The sequence below is a fragment of the Tamandua tetradactyla genome, chromosome 8 (genome assembly GCF_023851605.1).
Source record: "Tamandua tetradactyla isolate mTamTet1 chromosome 8, mTamTet1.pri, whole genome shotgun sequence".
NCBI classification, from domain to species: Eukaryota; Metazoa; Chordata; class Mammalia; order Pilosa; family Myrmecophagidae; genus Tamandua; species Tamandua tetradactyla.
Window position 1 is genome coordinate 82,055,976 of NC_135334.1, and position 22,648 is coordinate 82,078,623.

At 37.7% G+C, this 22,648-nt stretch overlaps 2 protein-coding genes and 1 long non-coding RNA gene across 3 annotated transcripts in view; all 3 read right to left on the minus strand.

Moving 5' to 3' along the window:
- The window catches only part of LOC143644639 (uncharacterized), an 81,297-nt gene that overhangs the window by 13,569 nt on the left and 45,080 nt on the right, over window positions 1-22,648 (minus strand). The window lies entirely within an intron of this gene.
- Window positions 3,810-4,754, minus strand: LOC143643643 (olfactory receptor 10A3-like). The gene has a single exon (XM_077112246.1). It carries the CDS (start codon window positions 4,752-4,754, stop codon window positions 3,810-3,812), a length of 945 nt encoding a protein of 314 aa, XP_076968361.1.
- Window positions 18,001-18,945, minus strand: LOC143643644 (olfactory receptor 10A3-like). Its single transcript, XM_077112247.1, has one exon. It carries the CDS (start codon window positions 18,943-18,945, stop codon window positions 18,001-18,003), a length of 945 nt encoding a protein of 314 aa, XP_076968362.1.

Below are 22,648 nucleotides of genomic sequence, written 5' to 3' on the forward strand. Positions count from 1 at the left end.
TGCTACATTGAGCTCTCTCACTTAAGCACCAGCCAGTTAAGTCAAATATCATTCACTGCAGCAGGCACTCCTCCTAGCCGACTGCAGATGTAATCAGCAACAGATGAGGTTCATGTACCATTTGCTCATGTCCACAGCAACAGAACTAGACACCTTCACCTGGCCAAGTTGACAACTGAATCTAACTACCACACCTGGCAATACCAATATTCAGTATATACCCATGTATTAGTTAGGGTTCTCTAGAGAAACAGAATCAACAGGGAACACTTGCAAATATAAAATTTATGAAAGTGTCTCACGTGACCATAGGAATGCAGAGTCCAAAATCCACAGGGCAGTCTACAAAGCCGATGACTCCAATGGATGGCCTGGATGAACTCCACAGGAGAGGCTCACCAGCCAAAGCAGGAATGCAACCTGTCTCCTCTGAGTCCTCCTTAAAAGGCTTCCCATGATTGGATTTAGCATCACTAATTGCAGAAGACACTCCCCTTTGGCTGATTACAAATGGAATCAGCTGTGGATGTAGCTGACGTGATCATGACCTAATCCTATGAAATGTCCTCATTGCAACAGACAGGCCAGCGCTTGCCCAATCAGATGAACAGGTACCATAACTTGGCCAAGTTGACACCTGTCCCTAACCATGACAACCCAGAAGAGTCAAAGGCAGTGACACGAACAGACATTTTCACACCGATATTCATAGCAGCACTATTCACAATTGCCAAGAGATGGAAACAATCCATCTCTTGTTTATCCATCCAACAGACAAATGGATAAACAAAATGTGGTATGTATAAATGATGGAATATTATCCAGCATTTAGACAAAATGATGTCCAAAACATATGACAACCTGGACGAACCTTGAGGACATAATGCTGAGTGAAACAAGTCAAACACAAAAGGACAGATACCATATGATTCCATTGTTATGACTCTGATAAAGCCACCAGAGTTTTGGAGCAGCTAGAAGGAAAAATCTGAGATGAGGGCATGGTACCTCCTGACAAACTCTGGGAACTTTTCTGTAGCTACTTCTTGAAGCGTGCTTTGAAAATTATTGCTGTTTTTTCTTTCTTTTATTTGTATATATATATATTACAACTAAAAAATGGGTAAAAAAAAAAAAAACAACCTATAGGCAGTTATAGTAATATTAGATAAAATAAATCCCTGAAATTAAAAATTTGAAAATATTTAGTAACATATCTCACTACTATAGCAAGGCTGATATTTGTAATAACTTTTTACTTCATATTTTGAGAATGCACACAGTTTTGATGGTTAATTAAATGGGGTTTTTTTTTTTGGTTTTTGGTATGTTTTTTACATGAGCAGGCACTGGGAAGTGAACCCAGGTCTCTGGCATGGTAGGTGAGAACTCTGCCACTGAGCCACCATTGCCTGCCCAATCAAATGGTATTTAAAATATTGTTTAATGTTTAGAATTCAAATAACTTTCATATCTGTATTTACAGATTTTTCCTTCCTAGCTTTAATTTTAAGTTGGTTTATGGAACATATTGCACAAGCAGACTTTACAATGATTACTTAGATATTTTTTTAATATGCCAATGGATAAGTTAACTAAGATAACTATTTTAGGTGGTTAAGCTTTCCATATGTTAATTGTAAAAATATTTGTATCTCCATATTTTCCTAAATGAGGAAAGTATTTAGTAACATAGGTCATTACTGTAGCAATGCAGATATTTGTAAGAACTTTCTACTTGATATTTTGAGAACATTCACAGTTTTGACAGCTGACCAAATGGTGTTTAAGTTAGTTTCAATACTTAGAAGTTAAGAACTTTGCTATTTGAATATGTAGATTTTTCCTTGTTGCTCTAATTTAAAATTGGTTTATGAAACTTACTTTGCAAACACAGGCTTTACAATGATTATATGGATATTTTATTTAAATATGCCTATGGTTAAGCTCTAAGATATCCATTTTTGATGTTTCTAAGTGTATTGTTTATTTTCTTAAAATAAAAAGAACAATGAGAAGGAAATTTTAGACTATCAACAGATGGAATCCAATGAAAAGCTTTTGCTGATACCTGCTTGGTGCCCAACTGAAAGCAACATACAACATTCAGATATTACCCAAAAGATTTCTGCCTTCTGCTGATGAAGTTACTCTTTTTGAAAATTCATTCAGATTTGCATCTTCTATTACTTATGAAATAGAACTGACAGGATATACATTTGCGTAAATATTAAGAGATTTATCATAGGAATTGGTTCCCATGACCGTGGACATTGGCAACTCGGAATTCCTAGGGCAGGCCACAATTGGAAACTCCATGAAGGTGAAGTTGAATATCTCAGAAAAAGCAGACTGGAGAAGGAGAGATAGAAATTCTTTTTCACTGCTGACATCCTCAGTTCTCACTTTAAGGCCTCCAGCTGATTGGATGAGGAGACTTCCCTCATTGCTGAAGGCAAGCACCTTTGTTGATACAGATGTACTCAGCCATAGATGCAGTCAACTAACTAACAATTTAAATCCATCTATGAAACACTGTATGTTCACAATAATAATCAGGTCAGTGATTACATGACCAAGTAAATAGATACCGAAACCTGGCCAAGTTAACCCATGAAATTAAACATCAGATACCTCCTCCCCAATTTTAGTCAGAGGTAGATTATGAAAAAAAAAATCATTTTTCCTACAAATGAATCACTGCTTTGAATACGCAAAGTGCTTTAAACCATATATTACCGCCGCTGGGGCACAAATTAAGAGTGATGCCAACTCCTTTGATGTAGATTGGATGAGTGTGTACCTCTCTAAAGCCTAATAGCAATATCAAATAGGAAGTAAGCATGAAATGTTAGATTTGGTGCAAAGGGTCTAATTGGTAATTCTAAGAAAAAATAGTCACATGCATAAAAACATTGATATACTTCAAGGACTACATAAAATAGAAACAATTAGTTAATCACATTTGTTTTTCACCAGGAAAAGGAAAAAAGAATCACTCATTGTTTTACAGAGTTTGGAGGCATATTTTTATTTATAGAGGGAGGAAATCTGACAGAAGTCTCCAAAAATAGTGGTCTACAAGTGAAAAAGCCAGCAATACTATCCAGTGAGATTCCAGGAAATCTCCCATGTTGTTCTCTGGTCACCAGCTGTGGACGAATATTTGGCATAAACAGGAGAGTCTGGCTTTGGATGATAATCTGTGTGAGACCATGAACTAGAATCAGTTTGTTCCCCTCAATAAAGAGATATCTTTTATTCATTCATGGAACAGATTTTCACTCCAGAAGTGAAATCTCATCTTTCTGTTTATTAAATAGTCTCCTGAAGCTCTACCCAATTCATGAAACAGAGTAGGCCTTTGGGTCATTCTGAAGTAATGAAAATCATTTCAAAAAGTAATTCTGCAATCACAATTAACATTTACGAGCACATATTCTTTGGCCTATCAGTCCAATTTAAAGAATCAATCATATATAAAAGCATCAGTATATATGAACTATGTAACTAGATGTTTATTGAGCATTTTCTCAATGACAACAACCTAGTAACAACCTCGCTGTCCATAATAGAGGAATGAATGGATAAACTGTTATATCGTATGTCATGAAGAATTAGCTATCTATGAAAAACAAATGACAACAGTATATTATTGAAAGAAAGTGATGCCCTGATATGTTATCAAACTTGGAGAACTCGATATTTAAACATACTCATAGCAGACTTGTAAACATTGTTCATCATTTATTAAATTTAAAAAGAATATGTTTGGCAATGACCAAAAATCATATGACTTGTCAACTCAGTCAGATGGTGTGTAAAACCATTTTTCTTTGCCATAATTTCATCAAAGCTCTTTTCATCTCATTGTTTCTCAAGCTGTAGATCAGTGGATTTAGCAAGGGTGTAAGCAAAGAGTAAGCCAATGACATCAGTTTCTTGGTTTCTGGAGAGTAGCCAGATTTAGTTTGTAAATAAGTCATGCTGGCTGTACCGTAAAAGACGGTAACAGATGTAAGATGAGAGGCACAAGTGGAAAAAGCCTTGTGCCTTCCACTAGTTGATGGCATCTTCAGGATAGCAAAGAGAACTCTAATGTAGGACAAAAGTATCAACAAGAAAGGAACCACTACTATTAAAATGGTACCTGTGAATGCATAGATTTCAAACACAAAGATGTCTGCACAGGCAAGCTCTAGTACTGCTGGAGTTTCACATGAAATATGATTAATTTCACTGGGGCCACAAAAGGGAAAACTAAATACCCATATGGTCTGCACAGTAGCCACCATGATCCCTGAGACCCATGAGAACTGTACTAATTTCATAAAAACACTTTTTTTCATAATCATTGAGTAGCTCAAAGGATGGCAGATTGCAGCAAATCGGTCATAAGCCATAGCCCCCAGGAGAAAACATTCAGTCCCACCAAAAAGGAGGATGAAATACATCTGTGCAAAGCAGCCCACAAAAGAAATTGTAGTTTTCTCAGTAGAGAGGACCACCAGCATCTTAGGCATAATGACGGCACTGAAACTCACTTCCACCACAGATAAGTTCTGGAGGAACAGGTACATGGGGATGTGAAGGCTCTGGTCCAGGGAGATGACAAATATAATGATGGCATTTCCCATCAAGGTCACCAGATAAATAACCAGGAAAATCCCAAAGAGCTGCTCTTGGAGTTCAGGAAAGTTAGAAAAGTCCAAGAGGACGAACTCAACAACAGAGCTTTGATTTTGCCTTTTCATTTCAATGGTGGAGAATATATTGTTTTTATGGACATAGTATATAAATTATGAAATCAAAATCAAATAGTTGAGATTCCAAGTCTGAATTCACAGCAGGAACGCTTTGCAGAGGATGCAATGATGAGCCCAACCTGATAGAACGTGAGGTTGGCAATTTTGAGAATGACCAAGAACTTGAAATAGTGAATCTTTCAAAAGGAAGAGAGAAGTGAATTCTCATTCGGAAATTATATCTGAAAAGTACAAAATAATGACAGTTCTATAGCAACCTCCACTCTTTGTAGCTTAAAAATTAAACATATTGTTGAAGAAAACATACCTATTTTATAACTTATGCTCCATTCATATATCATTGCTGTAAGAATCATTCAATTTTTTCTCAATTTAATATAAATATTGAATTTAAGATACCATAAAATAATGTGTTAAAAAAATAGGCAAAAGTAATAAGACATAATTGTAAAAACCTAATGATTCAGTTACAGCAAAGCTGATAAATATTTCTTATAAATATTCGATGAAGTTCAGAATGTTTTATGTTAACTGGTTAAATGTGACAAAACTCTGCAGAAACACACAAATGGGGTTAAATTTTATACACACCACACACACACACACACACGTATATATATATATATATATATATATATCTTAGATGATCTCAAGATTATTTGAATGGGCTCCTTCCTGTTTCTTTATTTCTGTCCAGGCTGAACCTAACCAATTATAATCAGATTTGCCTGCATGGGAAATTTCTAGGGCCAATTCTCCATCACCCATGCGTGTGATCATGATGGTATGAAAGTGGCTTTCAGCACTTAAGAAAATGCCCATTTTGTGAGCATGTGATATGTGTCACCTGTCTCTCTCTCTCTCTCTCTCTCTCTTTCTCCCTCTTTTCCCCTCTCCCCCTTCTGCTCTCTCTCTCCCATACACAAGCACTCTCTCTCTCATCAATAAGTTCATGCAATTTCTAAGTATTCCACACTGACTGAGCCACTACCATTTCGAAGCTATGCACTCTCACACATACATTTGAGCCCTGAACTCAACAGAGAGGTTTTCTCTGACCACACTACATAAAATAGCATACCCCACTCCCTATCCCAGCACTTTCTAAGTCCTACCTCTTATACTTGCTCTCCTTTTTCCCAACTAACATTATATATAGACAGATAGAGAAGACAAACAAGAATATAGAGAGATATGTAATCTAATACTCTATAAGAATATAAACTCAAGAGGGCAAGAATTTTCTTTTGTTCTTTGCTATATTCACAATGTATGTAGCAGCCTCTGATCCACGATAGATGTGAGCCAATTTTGGTTGAATAAATGAATATAAAGTTAGGCAATTGCCGACTCTACTTTTAAGGAATACAGTGTCTGAAAGAATTAAAACCACTACAAAACAGGAATAATAACAAGTGCTTTAGAAATTTAAGTGAGGGAAAGATTACTTCTGAAGGGGGGAAAAGGTGAACAACCATAATCACAGGAGGTCATGGGTGGAAGGTTGATCATCATGGGTGGAAGGCATAAGGAAGAAGGCTGACTTCATCAATAGTTCATCAATGACACCTGCCAGCCATTGTCTGATGCTTTGAAAACAAGCAGACTTTATTCTGTGATGTGAGGAATTTAGGAGGCAGAAAGGACATCTAGCTAATGACATAATGTGTTGAGTTCAGAAGGCAAATTGATATAATTCTAAGTTTCATCATAATCATATGAGATCAAATTCCTTCAATGACCATATCATTATATTTATGTTGTCAAAAAAACAATCTCTAAAATTAGTAAATTAGATGGTGCAGGATCAAAATATATCACCCATTTCTAACTGAAAAAGAAAGAATAATGAATTCACTTTCCAAAATTTAAAACTAGGTAGGTTTTCATGGACTTTAATAATAAAATTATAAAAATGTTCTGTCGTCAATTGTAATGAATGGTCCACACCAAAGCAAGGTGTTGGTGATGGATTCCTTTATAGGAATTCTGTATTTTATACATGATTGCTCTGTAAACTCACAACTTCTGTAATAAAGAAAAAATATATAGGGTTTGAAAATTAGAAAATTTAGAGTGGCACATAAAACACAGAAAACCCCTGATTAAAACCATGGTAGGAAACAAAACCAAATTATACTCTCATGAATCAGTAAAGAGCAACTTACCATTAATGCTCCATCTCTCCCCTACACCTCAGAAGATCCTTACACTGTTTCAAAAATTCATTGGTAACTTCCGGAGAAGATGGCGGCTTAGTAAGACACGTGGATCTTAGTTTCTCCTCCAGGACAGCTACTAGGGGAGTAGAAACAATACAGAACAGCTCCCAAAGCCACGACAGAGATAAAAAAGACAGCGTACCCCATCCTGGAATGGCTGGCTGGCTGAGAGAACCCACTCTGGTGAGATCGCCGAGGGGCAGGGGCTTCACCGGGTGGGGCGGCAAGCGGCCGGAATCACTCCCTTCCCCCTTCCTGGGCCGGCTGGGAGAATTGGACAGGCGGTCCCCTCAAACCGCGGCAGCTGGCACCCACACCACGCGCGGCCCACCGGACCAACTGAGAGAATTGGATCGGAAATCCCCAGGCCGCGGAAAACGGCGACGGGGGGGGCCCTTCCAAACCCGTGACTCCCCGGGAACGTGCACCCTCCCGGGCGGGCCGCTGCAGCTGGCGCCCTCCCGCCAAGCTTGGTGCCCCGGGCCGACTAGGAAATTCGGACGGGCGCTTTCCTGGGCTGCGGCGGCCAGCGACCCTCCCCGCGTTCAGACCCCAGGCCGGCTGGCACTCTTCCAAGCCGCTTCGGCTAGCGAACCTCCCAGACAGCAAGAGTTTTCCAAAGTTAAAGGACCCACAGCACCTTTTACTGGTGGGACCCGCAGACAAATGTGTGCCACGAGCGCCACCTACTGGGCAGGATAAGAAAAACAGAACCCAGAGATTTCACAGAAAAATCTTACAACCTTGTTGGGTCCCATACCCAGGGAAATCTGACTAAATGCCCAGACGCCAGCAGCAGAAGATAACTGTCCACGCTCAGAAGATTGAGAATATGGCCCAGTCAAAGGAACAAACCAATAGTTCAAATGAGATACAAGAGCTGAGACAACTAATGCTGAATATATGAACAGAAATGGAAAACCTCTTCAAAAATGAAATCGATAAATTGAGGGAGGACATGAAGAGGACATGGGCTGAACATAAAGAAGAAATAGAAAAACTGAAAAAACAAATCACAGAACTTATGGAAGTGAAGGATAAAGTAGAAAAGATGGAAAAAACAATGGATACCTACAATGATAGATTTGAAGAGACAGAAGATAGAATTAGTGATTTGGAGGATGGAACATCTGAATTCCAAAAAAAAAAGGAAATATCGGGAAAAGAATGGAAAAATTTGAACAGGGTATAAGGGAACTCAAGGACAATATGAACCGCAAAAATATACATGTTGTGGGTGTCCCAGAAGGAGAAGAGAAGGGAAAAGGAGGAGAAAAACTAATGGAAGAAATTATCACTGAAAATTTCCCAACTCTTATGAAAGACCTAAAATTACAGATCCAAGAAGTGCAGCGCACCCCAAAGAGAATAGACCCAAAGAGGCGTTCTCCAAGACACTTACTGGTTAGAATGTCAGAGGTCAAAGAGAAAGAGAGGATCTTGAAAGCAGCAAGAGAAAAACAATCCATCACATACAAGGGAAACCCAATAAGACTATGTGTAGATTTCTCAGCAGAAACCATGGAAGCTAGAAGACAGTGGGATGATATATTTAAATTACTAAAAGAGAAAAACTGCCAAGCAAGACTTCTATATCCAGCAAAATTGTCCTTCAGAAATGAGGGAGAAATTAAAACATTCTCAGACAAAAAGTCACTGAGAGAATTTGTGACTAAGAGACCAGCTCTGCAAGAAATACTAAAAGGAGCACTAGAGTCAGATACGAAAAGACAGAAGAGAGAGGTATGGAGAAGAGTGTAGAAAGAAGGAAAATCAGATATGATGTACATAATACAAAAGACAAAATGGTAGAGGAAAATATTATCCAAACAGTAATAACACTAAATGCTAATGGACTGAATTCCCCAATCAAAAGACATAGACTGGCAGAATGGATTAAAAAACAGGATCCTTCTATATGCTGTCTACAGGAAACACATCTTAGACCCAAAGATAAACATAGGTTGAAAGTGAAAGGTTGGGAAAAGATATTTCATGCAAATAACAACCAGAAAAGAGCAGGAGTTGGCTATACTAATATCCAACAAGTTAGACTTCAAATGTAAAACAGTTAAAAGAGACAAAGAAGGACACTATCTACTAATAAAAGGAACAATTAAACAAGAAGACATAACAATCATAAATATCTATGCACTGAACCGGAATGCCCCTAAATATGTGAGGAATACACTGCAAACACTGAAAAGGGAAATAGACACATATACCATAATAGTTGGAGACTTCAGTTCACCACTCTCATCAATGGACAGAACATCTAGACAGAGGATCAATAAAGAAATAGAGAATCTGAATATTACTATAAATGAGCTAGAGTTAACAGACATTTATAGGACATTACATCCCACAACAGCAGGATACACCTTTTTCTCAAGTGCTCATGGATCATTCTCAAAGATAGACCATATGCTGGGTCACAAAGCAAGTCTTAACAAATTTAAAAAGATTGAAATCATACACAACACTTTCTCGGATCATAAAGGAATGAAGTTGGAAATCAATAATAGGCAGAGTGCCAGAAAATTCACAAATACGTGGAGGCTCAACAACACACTCTTAAACAACCAGTGGGTCAAAGAAGAAATTGCTAGAGAAATTAGCAAATACCTCGAGGCAAATGAAAATGAAAACACAGCATATCAAAACTTATGGGACGCAGCAAAGGCAGTGCTAAGAGGGAAATTTATTGCCCTAAGTGCCTATATCAGAAAAGAAGAAAAGGCAAAAATGCAGGAATTAACTGTCCACTTGGAAGAACTGGAGAAAGAACAGCAAACTAATCCCAAAGAAAGCAAAAGGAAAGAAATAACAAAGATTAGAGCAGAAATAAATGAAATTGAAAACATGAAAACAATAGAGAAAATCAATAAGACCAGAAGTTGGTTCTATGAGAAAATCAATAAGATCGATGGGCCCTTAGCAAGATTGACAAAAAGAAGAAGAGAGAGGATGCAAATAAATAAGATCAGAAATGGAAGAGGAGACATAACTACTGACCTCACAGAAATAAAGGAGGTAATAACAGGATACTATGAACAACTTTACGCTAATAAATACAACAATTTAGATGAAATGGACAGGTTCCTGGAAAGACATGAACAACCAACTTTGACTCAAGAAGACATAGATGACCTCAACAAACCAATCACAAGTAAAGAAATTGAATTAGTCATTCAAAAGCTTCCTAAAAAGAAAAGTCCAGGACCAGACGGCTTCACATGTGAATTCTATCAAACATTCCAGAAAGAATTAGTACCAACTCTCCTCAAACTCTTCAAAAAAATCAAAGCGGAGGGAAAACTACCTAATTCATTCTACGAAGCCAACATCACCCTCATACCAAAACCAGGCAAAGATATTACAAAAAAAGAAAACTACAGGCCAATCTCTCTAATGAATATAGATGCAAAAATCCTCAATAAAATTCTAGCAAATCGTATCCAACAACACATTAAAAGAATTATACATCATGACCAAGTAGGATTCATCCCAGGTATGCAAGGATGGTTCAACATAAGAAAATCAATTAATGTAATATACCATAATGGGAACTCCTCAAAATTAAACACTTTTGTGCATCAAAGAACTTCATCAAGAAAGTAGAAAGACAGCCTACACAATGGGAGACAATATTTGGAAATGACATATCAGATAAAGGTCTAGTATCCAGAATTTATAAAGAGATTGTTCAACTCAACAACAAAAAGACAGCCAACCCAATTACAAAATGGGAAAAAGACTTGAATAGACACCTCTCAGAAGAGGAAATACAAATGGCCAAAAGGCACATGAGGAGATGCTCAATGTCCCTGGCCATTAGAGAAATGCAAATCAAAACCACAATGAGATATCATCTCACACCCACCAGAATGGCCATTTCAACAAAACAGAAAATGACAAGTGCTGGAGAGGATGCGGTGAAAGAGGCACACTTATCCACTGTTGGTGGAAATGTCAAATGGTGCAACCACTGTGGAAGGCAGTTTGGCGGTTCCTCAAAAAGCTGAATATAGAATTGCCATACGAACCAGCAATACCATTGCTGGGAATCTACTCAAAGGAATTAAGGGCAAAAACTCAAACGGACATTTGCACACCAATGTTTATAGCAGCGTTATTTACAATTGCAAAGAGATGGAAACAGACAAAATGTCCATCAACAGACGAGTGGCTAAACAAACTGTGGTATATACATACGATGGAATATTATGCAGCTTTAAGACAGGATAAACTTATGAAGCATGTAATAACATGGATGGACCTAGAGAACATTATGCTGAGTGAGTCTAGCCAAAAACTAAAAGACAAATACTGTATGGTCCCAATGATGTGAATCGACATTCGAGAATAAACTTGGAATATGTCATTGGTAAAAAAAGAAAACAACCACAGTGGTCAAAACAGCATGGTACTGGCACAAAGATAAAAGTATTGATCAACGGAACTGAATCAAGGGTGCACAAATACACCTCTAAATCTATAGTCAGTTGATCTTCCACAAGGCCCCCAAATCCACTGTACTAGGACAAAATAGCCTTTTCAATAAATGGGCATGGAAGAACTAGGTATCAATAGCCAAAAGAATGAAAGAGAACCGTTACCTTACACCCCATACAAAAATTACCTCAAAGTGGATCAAACACCTAAATATAAGAACCAGTACCCAAAAGCTAGAAGAAAATGTAGGGAAACATCTTCAAGACCTAGATTTAGGAGGTAGCTCCCTAAATCTCACAAACAAAGCACAAGCAATAAAAGAAAAAAATAGATAAATGGGACATCCTCAAAGTCAAATGCTTTTGCACCTCAAAAGACTTTGTCAAAAGAGGCAGCCAATTCAAGGAGAGAAAATATTTGAAAATCACAAATTGGTTAAAGGTTTGATATCCTGTATACATAAAGAAATCTTACAACTCAACAAAAAAAGAACAAACAACTCAATTATAAAATGGGCCAAAGATATGAATAGGCATTTTTCTGAAGAGAAAATGCAGATGGCTCAAAAGCACATTAAGAGATGCTCATTTTCATTAGCTGTTAGAGAAATGCAGAACAAGATTACAATGAGATACCAACTCACACCTATAAGAATGGCTGCTATTAAACAAACAGGAAGCTACAAATGTTGCAGAGGATGTAAAGAACTTGGGACACTTATGCATTGCTTGTGGGAATGTATAATAGTGCAGCTACTATGGAAGACAGTTTGGTGGTTCCTTAGGAAACTAAATATCAGGTTGTCCTATGACCCGGGACATATATACTCAGTATATACCCAGAAGAGCTGAAAGCAGTGACATAAACAGACATTTGCACACCGAAGTTCAGAGCAACATTATTCATAATTGCCAAAAGATGGAAACAATCCAAGTGCCCATCAACAAATGAATGGATTAACAAATTGTGGTATATACATACAATAGAATATTACGCAGTAGTGAGAGGAAATGATGTCCTGAAGCACAGGACAGAATGAATGAGCTTTGAGAACATAATGCTGAGAGAAATAAGCCAGACACAGAAGGTTGGATACCATATGATTCCACTTTTATGACCATCGTAAAGATAAAATCAGAGGCTTATGATACAGAATATAGGGGGCCTAGAGATACACGGAAGCTAGAGGTGGGTGAACAGTTAGGTAATGAGGTTGTACTTAAATGTAAGGAAATAGATAGAAGTACAGGTAGTTCACCAGTGGGTCTATAAGTAATATTACCACATTGAAGGTGAACATGATTGAAAGGGGATGTGTAGACCCATGTGTCCCACTGATTAACACTAAAAATATAAATGAATTCTTGCATGAGCTACTGCAAAGGTATGAATGTTGTACAAAGAGTGTATAAATTGGGGGTATAGGAGGAAATCTGCTACTGCTTACTCTGGGTTGTTTAACAGTAAAACATTAACAGTACCACAGCAACACCAGGGGTAAATGCTAGTGGAAGGGGCAAGAGTTAAGGGGAGGTTTGGATTTTCTGTTTGTGTTAAGTGGTTATTTTTCTCTTGGGAACAATGAAATTATCTAAAATTGAGAGTGTTGATGGATTGTTGATGTTGGACATTATACATGATGCCCGATGAATGGAGGTGGCTGAAGAATGCACTAACTAAGAATTAGATTGGCAAATAATGGTGTATACATATGATCGAATATCGTGCTGCTACAAAAAGGACTGAAGTTGTGAGGCATGCAACACTGTGAATGAACCTGTGGTTCATTTGGTGAGGTAAAATAAGCCAGTGACAGAAGAGCAAATATTGTGTGGTCAAATTAGAAAATACTTAAAGGAAAACAGGGGGCCTAGATTGTAAATTCTTATAGAAGCCACATTTAGTCTGGAGTGGTAATTGTTATTTCTGGATTTTGAGAGGCTGCTTTATATATGTATAACCTGGTATTTAGAGATAAAAACAAATCAGGTCGGGATTAAGGTAACTCAGAACACAGGGGCAAGGAAGACATTGTATTTTAGAAACTCATCTACTCTTTGAGACCAAAGGAAGAAAGGTTTATTTTTTCCAGAACCTAAATTTTTTGTAGCACATAATGTAACTCAACCTGGATAGATAGATCATTTAAACAATCCAAACACAGAGAGCCCAGAATAAGAATGAGGGCCTTTGGGTAGGCCATGGTGGCTCAGTGGCAGAGTTCTTGCCTGCCATGCTGAAGACCCAGGCTTGGTTCCTGGTGCCTGCCCATGGAAAAAAAAAAAAAAAGCAACAACAACAAGAAAAAAAAAGAGTGAGGGCCTTTAATCCTCTATAGTTTAATGTACTGCCTGGAAATATCCCAGAGTATATTAAGCAGATAATCAAAAAGTATTGGCAAGGGCTCTTGAGCAATGGGAGAAAAAAATATGGGACTATTAAACTTTACTACTGGGGAAACCCCTGATATTGTGTTAAGCATTAAGGACACCCAAATCTGTAGGCCAAGTCCTTGATCTTGAGGCTTAGTCTTGTGAAGTTTATGTATGTAGTACAGAAGCTTAACCTACCTATAAGTATGCCTAAGAATTACCTCCAGAGGACCTCTTTGTTGCTCAGATGTGGCCTCTCTCTGTGTAAGCCCAACTCTGCAAGTGAAATCATTGCCCTCCCCCCTACATGGGACATGACATCCAGGGGTGAAAGTCTCCCTGGCGGTGTGAGAGATGACCCCCAGGGATGAGACTGGTCCTGGCACCATGGGATCAACAATGCCATCCTGAACAAAAGGGGGGAAAGAAGTGTGACAAATAAAGTATCAGTGGCTGAGAGAATTCAAATAGAGTCAAGAGGCTACTCTGGAGGTCACTCCCTTACTCAAGCTTTGGTCAGACACTGCTATTCATCATAACTTGCCAAATTCCAACCAAAACCATTCCTGCCAATCCTAAAGAACACATAGGGTATTATATAAGATTTTACAGAGGTTCCATGCACTAGGGTAACCTCCAGTTGAGTCCCTGGACAGGTAAGTCCTGAAATACAGAGGAACCACTCTCTCTAGAACATCAACTAGTTCCATCTTCCTATCCCATATTATTGACAGCTCCTTTCCTCGTGAAAAAGCTAGAATGGGCATAGCCCAAATACCCCTAAAGAGTGGAAGATAGATCAAAGGTGATGGTGGAGTTATACAGAGAAGGTAGGGTTTAACAAATGAGTATGATTGCTAAATCATTATACTGATATTTCTTTTAGCCTCCGGTAACTTAGAGCAGATAGAAATAAAAATCTAAAATTGTGGAATTGTAGCCCGTACCAAACTTTAAAATCTGTTCTATAACTACTTGTTAAAATGTATTTGGAAATCTATTGCTTTTTTGTATATATGTTATATTTCACAATTAAAAAAAAAACAATTAAAAAATCAATGTGGGGCGGGCCACAGTGGCTCAGCAGACAGAGTTCTCGCCTGCCAGCCCAGGGACCCAGATTCGTTCACGGTGACTGCCCATGCAAAAAAAAAAAAAGAAGAAAAAAATAATAATAATTTGGTGGTTTAGAGCTATATTTACTCCAGAAAAACATTTCCTTAAACTTAACCCATTCCTGTGGATGTGAACCATTGTAAATAGCACCTGTTTATGAGGTTACATCAGTTAAGATGTAGCCCACCTACATCTTAACTGAATCAGAGTAGACCATAATCCTGTTACTGGAGTCCCTTCTAAGCAGAATGAAACACACAGAGAAAAGCCCAGAGTGAGCAGCCAGAAGGTGACCATCAGTGGAACTCAGAAGAGAAGGGAGAGACCAGGAGATGCCGCCATGTGAGAAGTTAAGGATCAAGGATCACTGGCTGACCCAGAACACCACAGTCTTTGGAGAGAAAGTATTGCCTTAATGATGACTTGATTTGGACTCCTATCTTGGCTTCAAAACCATAAGCAAATAAATTCCCATTGTTTAAATAAGCCCATTACATAGTATTTTGCTTGAGCAGCAAAGGAAATGAAAACTTCAGGTTTTATGGTATGGAGATTATGTCTCTGAAGCCTATCTCCTTCACCTTATACTGCTACATTAAGGGTGTCTGCCCCTTCCAACATTGAGTTACATTGTCCTGTGACTGCACAGGACAACTCAGCAGTCCTGTACAAGTTGCCATTAAGGAGAAAAGCCCATTGTGTGGGATGAAATAAAATGTAGATGAAAGACTATGAAGAAAGGCAGAGTGTTTAGAGAGAGAATAATGGGGGAGAGAGATTTGGGAGTGAGGGTCAAAGAGGCCTTCTTGAAGAAATGACATTTTAAGCAGATCTGGAAAAAGAGTAGGAATTAGCCAGTTAAAAAGCAGGGTGAGAAACATATATCAGACGGGGAGAAGGGCATGTTTAGACAGCTTCAGGCCAGAATAAGTAGTGACTTAATAAAACTGAAAACAAACTTTCCACCAGAAAACAATGAGTGAAAGGTGAATGATTGAACAGAAAACAAAGCATCAGTTGGTTGGATGCATAGGAAAGGCCCAAGTTGAGAAAGGCCTCAGAGGCCATTATAAGTTTTCTTTTAAATCCTAACTGGCAGCAAAATCCATTGAAATGTTTTAAGCAGAAAGAGACATCATAAAATTTATGCTTTTAAAAGATCACTTTCTTCCTTGTCCACTTTGATTTGGTTAGAAATCTTATTGTTATCTTCAGGACTAAGAAAGTATGATTTCATGTATCATTCCTACTAGCTGGCATGAGATAAAAGCAGGTATTGCTGGAATTGCTGCTATTCAGAATGGAATTGTAAACTGGATGCATTTGGACTGGCTAGCTAGTGACCAAATTGTCACCAACAGGAGAATCAGTATGCCTTGAATTCATCACACACGCAACCAGACTTTGCCTGTTCAACCTTCTCTTTGTCACCAGGGTCAGAGACATGGGTAAGGGTGAGGCCTCAGGGATCCCCCAAACTCTAGTGATCTTCCAATAAACTGTGAATTCTTCAAGGGCAGGGAATGTATTTCAGTCATTTTTGCATCCTTAGGGACAGTTACATTAACACTCAATCTTAAAAACTTGTTGACTCAATGAATCACTGAACAAATGAAAGATTCAAAATTTAAATTAAGATGTATATTTGACTTGGTTTTTAGGCTTTCCAAGATAACTTCATTTTTGTTTTTGCTTTAGTTTTTGCAAAGGGCCCTATTTAATTGGTTCCTTAATAACAATGGGATAGAAATTTCAGGACACCAAGAGACGGAATCCAATCAAAGGATTTGCTAATTCCTATCTATGCCCTACTAGAAAGAATATTACATAATATTCAGATATTACCCACACTGGTTTTAACCCTCCAATGATGACATTTTCTTCCCAAAAATTCATCAGATTTGCACCTTTATTTCCCATTTTTAGTAGCTGTAGTTGTAAATAAAAATGGCTTTTCCCACAACTGAATGGCAGCCTCAAATGAGAATACTGTTTTAATCTCTATTACTATCCCTATACCAGAATTTAAAGGTACTTGGAACTCATGTGATGTATATTAAATAAAGGGGCTCCACTCTATTCTCTATAGCAATATTAAGATAGGAAGCAAGCATAAAATGTTCGAAATATATATATATTTGGATATAAAGATATAAAAGTAATTCATTTTGAGAGAGGTGGGAGAGATAGTGATATGACTTTAAAAATGATAGAATATAAGCACAGTTAGTTAATTTCTTTTTCTTGAAAAAGAAAAAAATCAATCATTGTATATAAAATTTTTGAGGGCATTTTTGGTTTACAAGGGATATTGATAAAATTGTCCAAAAAAAAAATATCTACAACTGTAAGAGCCAGCAGTACTATCCAGTGAGATTCCAGGAAAGCTCCCATATTGTTCTCTGGTAACAAACATTTGACTAATATTTGGCACAATACAAGAGAAGTCCAGTTTCTGGATGATAATCAGTGTGAGTCCATGAACTAGAACCAGTCTTCTTCCCCAAATAAAGAGTTATATGTTTTTATTCTTTCATGTAATAGATTTTCTCTCCAGAAGTGAAATATCATCTCTCTATTTAGTAAGTAGTCTCCCGAAGCTCTACCCAATTTGTGAAACAGATCAGGCCTTCAGGTCAAACTGAAGTAGTGAAAATCATTTGCAAAAGTAATTCTGCAGTCTCTATTAACATTTATAAGTGCACACTCTTTCACCCATCAGTCCAATTTGAGGAATCCTCATACAGTAATAAAAGCAACAGTAGATAATGAATGTATGTAACTAGTTGTTTGTTAAGCATTTTCTCAATGACAACAATCTAGTTACTAGGCTGTGCATAATAGAGGAATGGGTAGATAAATTGATTTATCTACCATGTTACAAAGAATTAGGTATCTATGAAAACAAATGACAACAACATATTTTTGAAGAGAGAGAGATACCCCTGATGTCAAACTTGGAGAACTCAACAAATTAAACTTATAGTATGAAAAAATGCAATCTGTTTTTACCATTTATTAAATTTAAACGACTAATATAGCTGGGCAGTGACCAAATTCTCAACTCAGTCAGACTGAGTGTAAAACTACTTTTCTTTGCCATAATTTCCACAAAGCTCTTTTCATCTCATTGTTTCTCAAGCTGTAGATCAGTGGATTCAGCAGAGGTGTTAGCAATGAGTATGCCAGTGACATCAGTTTCTTGCTTTCTGGAGAGTAGCCAGATTTGGGTTGTAAATAAGTCATATTGGCTGTGCCATAGAAGAGGGTAACAGATGTGAGATGAGAAGCACAAGTGGAAAAGGCTTTTTGCCTCCCAGTAGCTGATGGCATCTTCAGGATGGCAAAGAGAACTCGAATGTAGGACAGAAGTATCAACAAGAAAGGAACCACTACTATTAAAATGGTGCCTGTGAATGCATAGATTTCAAACAAGAAGGTGTCTGCACATGAAAGCTCTAGCACTGCTGGAGTTTCACAAGAGAGATGATTAATTTCATTGGGGCCACAAAAGGGAAAACTAAATACCCATGTGGTCTGCACAGTAGCCACCATAATCCCTGAGACCCATGAGAACAGTATTAATTTCATAAAAACCCTCTTGTTCATGATCATTGGGTAACTCAAAGGATGGCAGATTGCAGCAAATCGGTCATAAGCCATAGCCCCCAGGAGAAAACATTCAGTCCCACCAAAAAAGAGGATGAAATACATCTGTGCAAAGCAGCCCACAAAAGAAATTGTAGTTTTCTCAGTAGAGAGGACCACCAGCATCTTAGGCATAATGACGGCACTGAAACTCACTTCCACCACAGATAAGTTCTGGAGGAACAGGTACATGGGGATGTGAAGGCTCTGGTCCAGGGAGATGACAAATACAATGATGGCATTTCCCATCAGGGTCACTAGATAAATAACCAAGAAAACCCCAAAGAGGTGCTCTTGGAGTTTAGGAAAGTTAGAAAAACCCAAGAGGATAAATTCAACAACAGAGCTTTGATTTTGTCTGTTCATTTCAGTAGTGGAGAATATACTGTTTTCATGAACATAGTATATAAATAATGAAATCACAATCCAATAACTGAGATTCCAAGTCTGAATTCACAGCAGGAACTCTTGGCAGAAGATGTAAAGAAGAGTCCATCTTGACAGAACTTCAGGTTGGCATTGTGGAGAATGGCTAATAACTCAGATTAATGAATCTTTCACTTGTGAAGCAAGTGAAGAATTCCAGCACAGAAAATCTTGTCTGAAATATACAAAATAATACAGTTCTATTGCAACTTCTACAATTTGTAGTTTAAAGTTTAACATATTCACAAAGCAAACATATATTTTATAACTTAGGTTCTATTTCTTTAGCATTGCTGTAGGTTTCATTCTCTTTTTCTCAATTTTATATGAATATGGATTTAAAAATAAAGTGTTAAAAAGTAGACAAATGATATAATAAGGTATTATTGTAACAACCTAACAACTCAAAGTTCCAGCAAAGTTAATATATATTTATTATAATCAAAGTTCAAAATACCTTTATATTCATTAGTTAAATGTGGCAACACTCCAGAAAAACACAAAAGGCGTTGAATTTTAGATGTTTCTCTCTTAGATGATCTCACAATTGTGAATTGGCTTCTAGCTTATAAATGTCCCCCTAAACTAAGCTTGGCCAGTTTATACTGGGATTTGAATGGTTGGGAAATTTCTAGGGCCAGTACTCCGTGGCCCATCCTATGACCTTGTTGGTATAAAAGTGGCATTCAGACCTTAAGAAAAAATGCTCATTTTTTGGTCATTGCAAACATGTGATATGTGATTTAAGTTCCTCTCTGTCTCTCCCTAGCTCGCTCTCCCTGTCTCTTACTTATTCCCTGAGGTGGTTTGAAGTTATTATATACTCCTGAAAAGGCCATGTTCTTTTAATGTATTCCCGTAAGTGCACAGCTATTGTGGGTGGAACCTTTTGATTCGGCTGTTTCCAATGAGATGTGACCCACCCAATTCAAGACAAGGCCCTAATCCTTTACAGGGGACTTTTATGAGAGGATAAAAGACAGAAAAAGCTGAGATTGCTAAGAAGCCCTGGAGATGCTAAGAGAAAACTCACCATAGCTCAAATAGGAGGCCACTGGAACCAGAAACTGTAAGCAATGAAACACAGGAAGAAAGAGCCAGTAGACACCTGCCATGTGCTTTGCTATCTGATAAAGCAACCCCAGATGCCACCACCTTTCTTTAGAAAGGTATCATGCCATTGATGCCTTGTGTTTTAGTTTGTTAAAGCTGCCAGAATGCAACACATCAGATATGGATCTCCTTTTACTAAGGGAATTTATTTAGTTACAAATTTGCAGTTCTTCAAAAGAGTAGGGCAGCTTACTTTCCTCTGAGTTTCTGTTACATGGGAAGGCACACAGCGATGACTACTGGCCTTCTCTCCTGGGACCACTGGCCTTCTCTCCTGGCTTCTGGGTTCCAATGGCTTTCCCTGGGACTATTCTTGTCTGGATCTCCAAACATCTGGGCTGAGCTGTGAGAGCTGAGATGAAGTATGCTGAGCTGCTCAGCTCTCTTTTGACTGCTCTCTTTTAAGCCTCCAGCTAATTAAATGAAATCTCATTCATTTAGGAAGGCCATTCCTTTAACCAACCCCAAAGGTAATCAACCATAGATGAATTTCACATACTGAAGATTTAAGTCCACAACAACAGAACAATGGGGCATCATCTCCTGGCCAAGCTGACACCTTAACCTATCATACCCTAACTGGGACATTTCAAAGCCTTAGAACTGTAAATTTGTAAACTAATAAATCCAAATTGTAAAGGCCAACCCATTTCTGGTATATTGCATTCTGGCAGCTTTAGCAAACTGAAACATTTCCCATCTAATCAAGAGGTTTATGTAATTATTAATTATTCAACAAATACTGACTGAGCACCTAACATTTCAAGGGCCGGCACTCCCAAATGTACAATTGAACCATAACCTTAACAGACAGGTTTTCCCTAACCATACTACATAAAATAGCATCCCTGCTTCTCACTCAACTCTCTCTAACTCCTACTTCTTAAACCATCCTCTATTTTTCCCTAACTAATGCTAAATGTAGGTATACATATAGACACAAACATACAAATAGACAGTGACACAGACATAGATGCAGACATAGATATATACTTTAACTCCCCTACAATACTATAAGCTCCATGAGGCCAAAGATTTTGTTTTGTTCCTTGCCATTTTCATAATATCTATAACAGTATCTGGCCCATAATAGTTGTAAACCAATATTGGTCGAATATATGAACATATATGGCCAAATCAGACTCTACCTTTAAGGAATACAGTGTCTGAAAGAAATAAAAACAATATACAACACTATTTAGAAACAGGAGTAATAACAAGTGGTTTAAAATTTAAACGAGAGAATGATTAATTCTAGATGTGTAGCGATAATGGACAATCATACTTACAGGAGGTCACGGGTAGAAGGACCATCAAGTGAAAGGAAAAAGGCAGAAGGAAGAGAGACGACTTGATTTATCAGTTTAGCTGATGACACCTGACATACAGTGGTGGCCTGCTAGCATTTGTATGATGCTTTGAAAACAAGCAGGTATTTTACTGTGTGACATGAGGAAGTCAAAAGGCCAAAGGGCACATCAAGCTGAAGATATTCAATGTTCTAAGTTTAACCATAGTCATATATGTGATTCAAGTGCCTTTAGATTATAATAATTTCAATTTGGAGGTCAAAAAGAATCTCTCCTTAACATTAATAAAATGAACTCTGCAAAACCAAATAATTAAAACCTATTTCTAATGGAAACCAAAAATAATAACATGTTCAGATTCAAACTTTTCAAAGTAGATTTTACATTTAGAAAATTTAAAGAATATCATGTGAAAACTGAAAACCTTCACAGGACTGACTAAAACCATGTATGGAACAACACAAAATTATGCCTTCATGAGTGGGTCAGAAGTAACTGAGCATGAATGCTCCATCTTTCCCTCACAACCTCAGAAGACCCCACCATAACTCCGTAACTGATTAGCATGTAATATTTTGGAAGACCACTCACTTCCTTAGGTTTTACCCTTCTATTTAAAAAGGTAGAGGTTGGACTTATTTACCAAGTTCTCTCCCAGTTACAAACTTCTACCATTTAACAATTAGTGGATGCATGGTACTTCTAGCTCTTATTATTGCCCAAACTATTCTCTGAAAACAACAGAAAGAGAAATTGGCTAGCGTCAAACTTTGAAAGTCTATTAATTTGAATGTTTCAGCTGTGCCTAGTAATTCTTGAGCACTGAGGCATCACATCAAAAGCTTTTCCAATGATCCGAGAATCATAAATGGAAAGCCCACTAACAAAGACTAAAACAAAATCTTCACTCACTTACCTACTGACTCTATCTCTTTGATATTCATGCTATTTTATCAGATGCTTTACATCTAATCAAAAGCCACTGTCTCATAAATACAACTCAACTATTCAGTTGATGATTTCATAATATTATGTTGCTTTGAATCATATGCCCTGGAGAAGCCCTCCCTGGAGAACTTGCAATCATTTTGTGTAAACTTTCCCATATTTTTGTGTGATACTCAAAGAGCCTTGAACTTGAGCCCTCAGGTGTGAAAGCTCAATAGCACACATTGGAGCATGACTCCTTCATATAGCTACAGGGAATAAACCCCTCTTCA

What these genes read in the sequence shown, in the direction of transcription:
- LOC143643643 (XM_077112246.1), bottom strand. Translation starts at nt 4,754, where the DNA reads ATGAAAAGGCAAAATCAAAGCTCTGTTGTTGAGTTCGTCCTCTTGGAC.
- LOC143643644 (XM_077112247.1), bottom strand. Translation starts at nt 18,945, where the DNA reads ATGAACAGACAAAATCAAAGCTCTGTTGTTGAATTTATCCTCTTGGGT.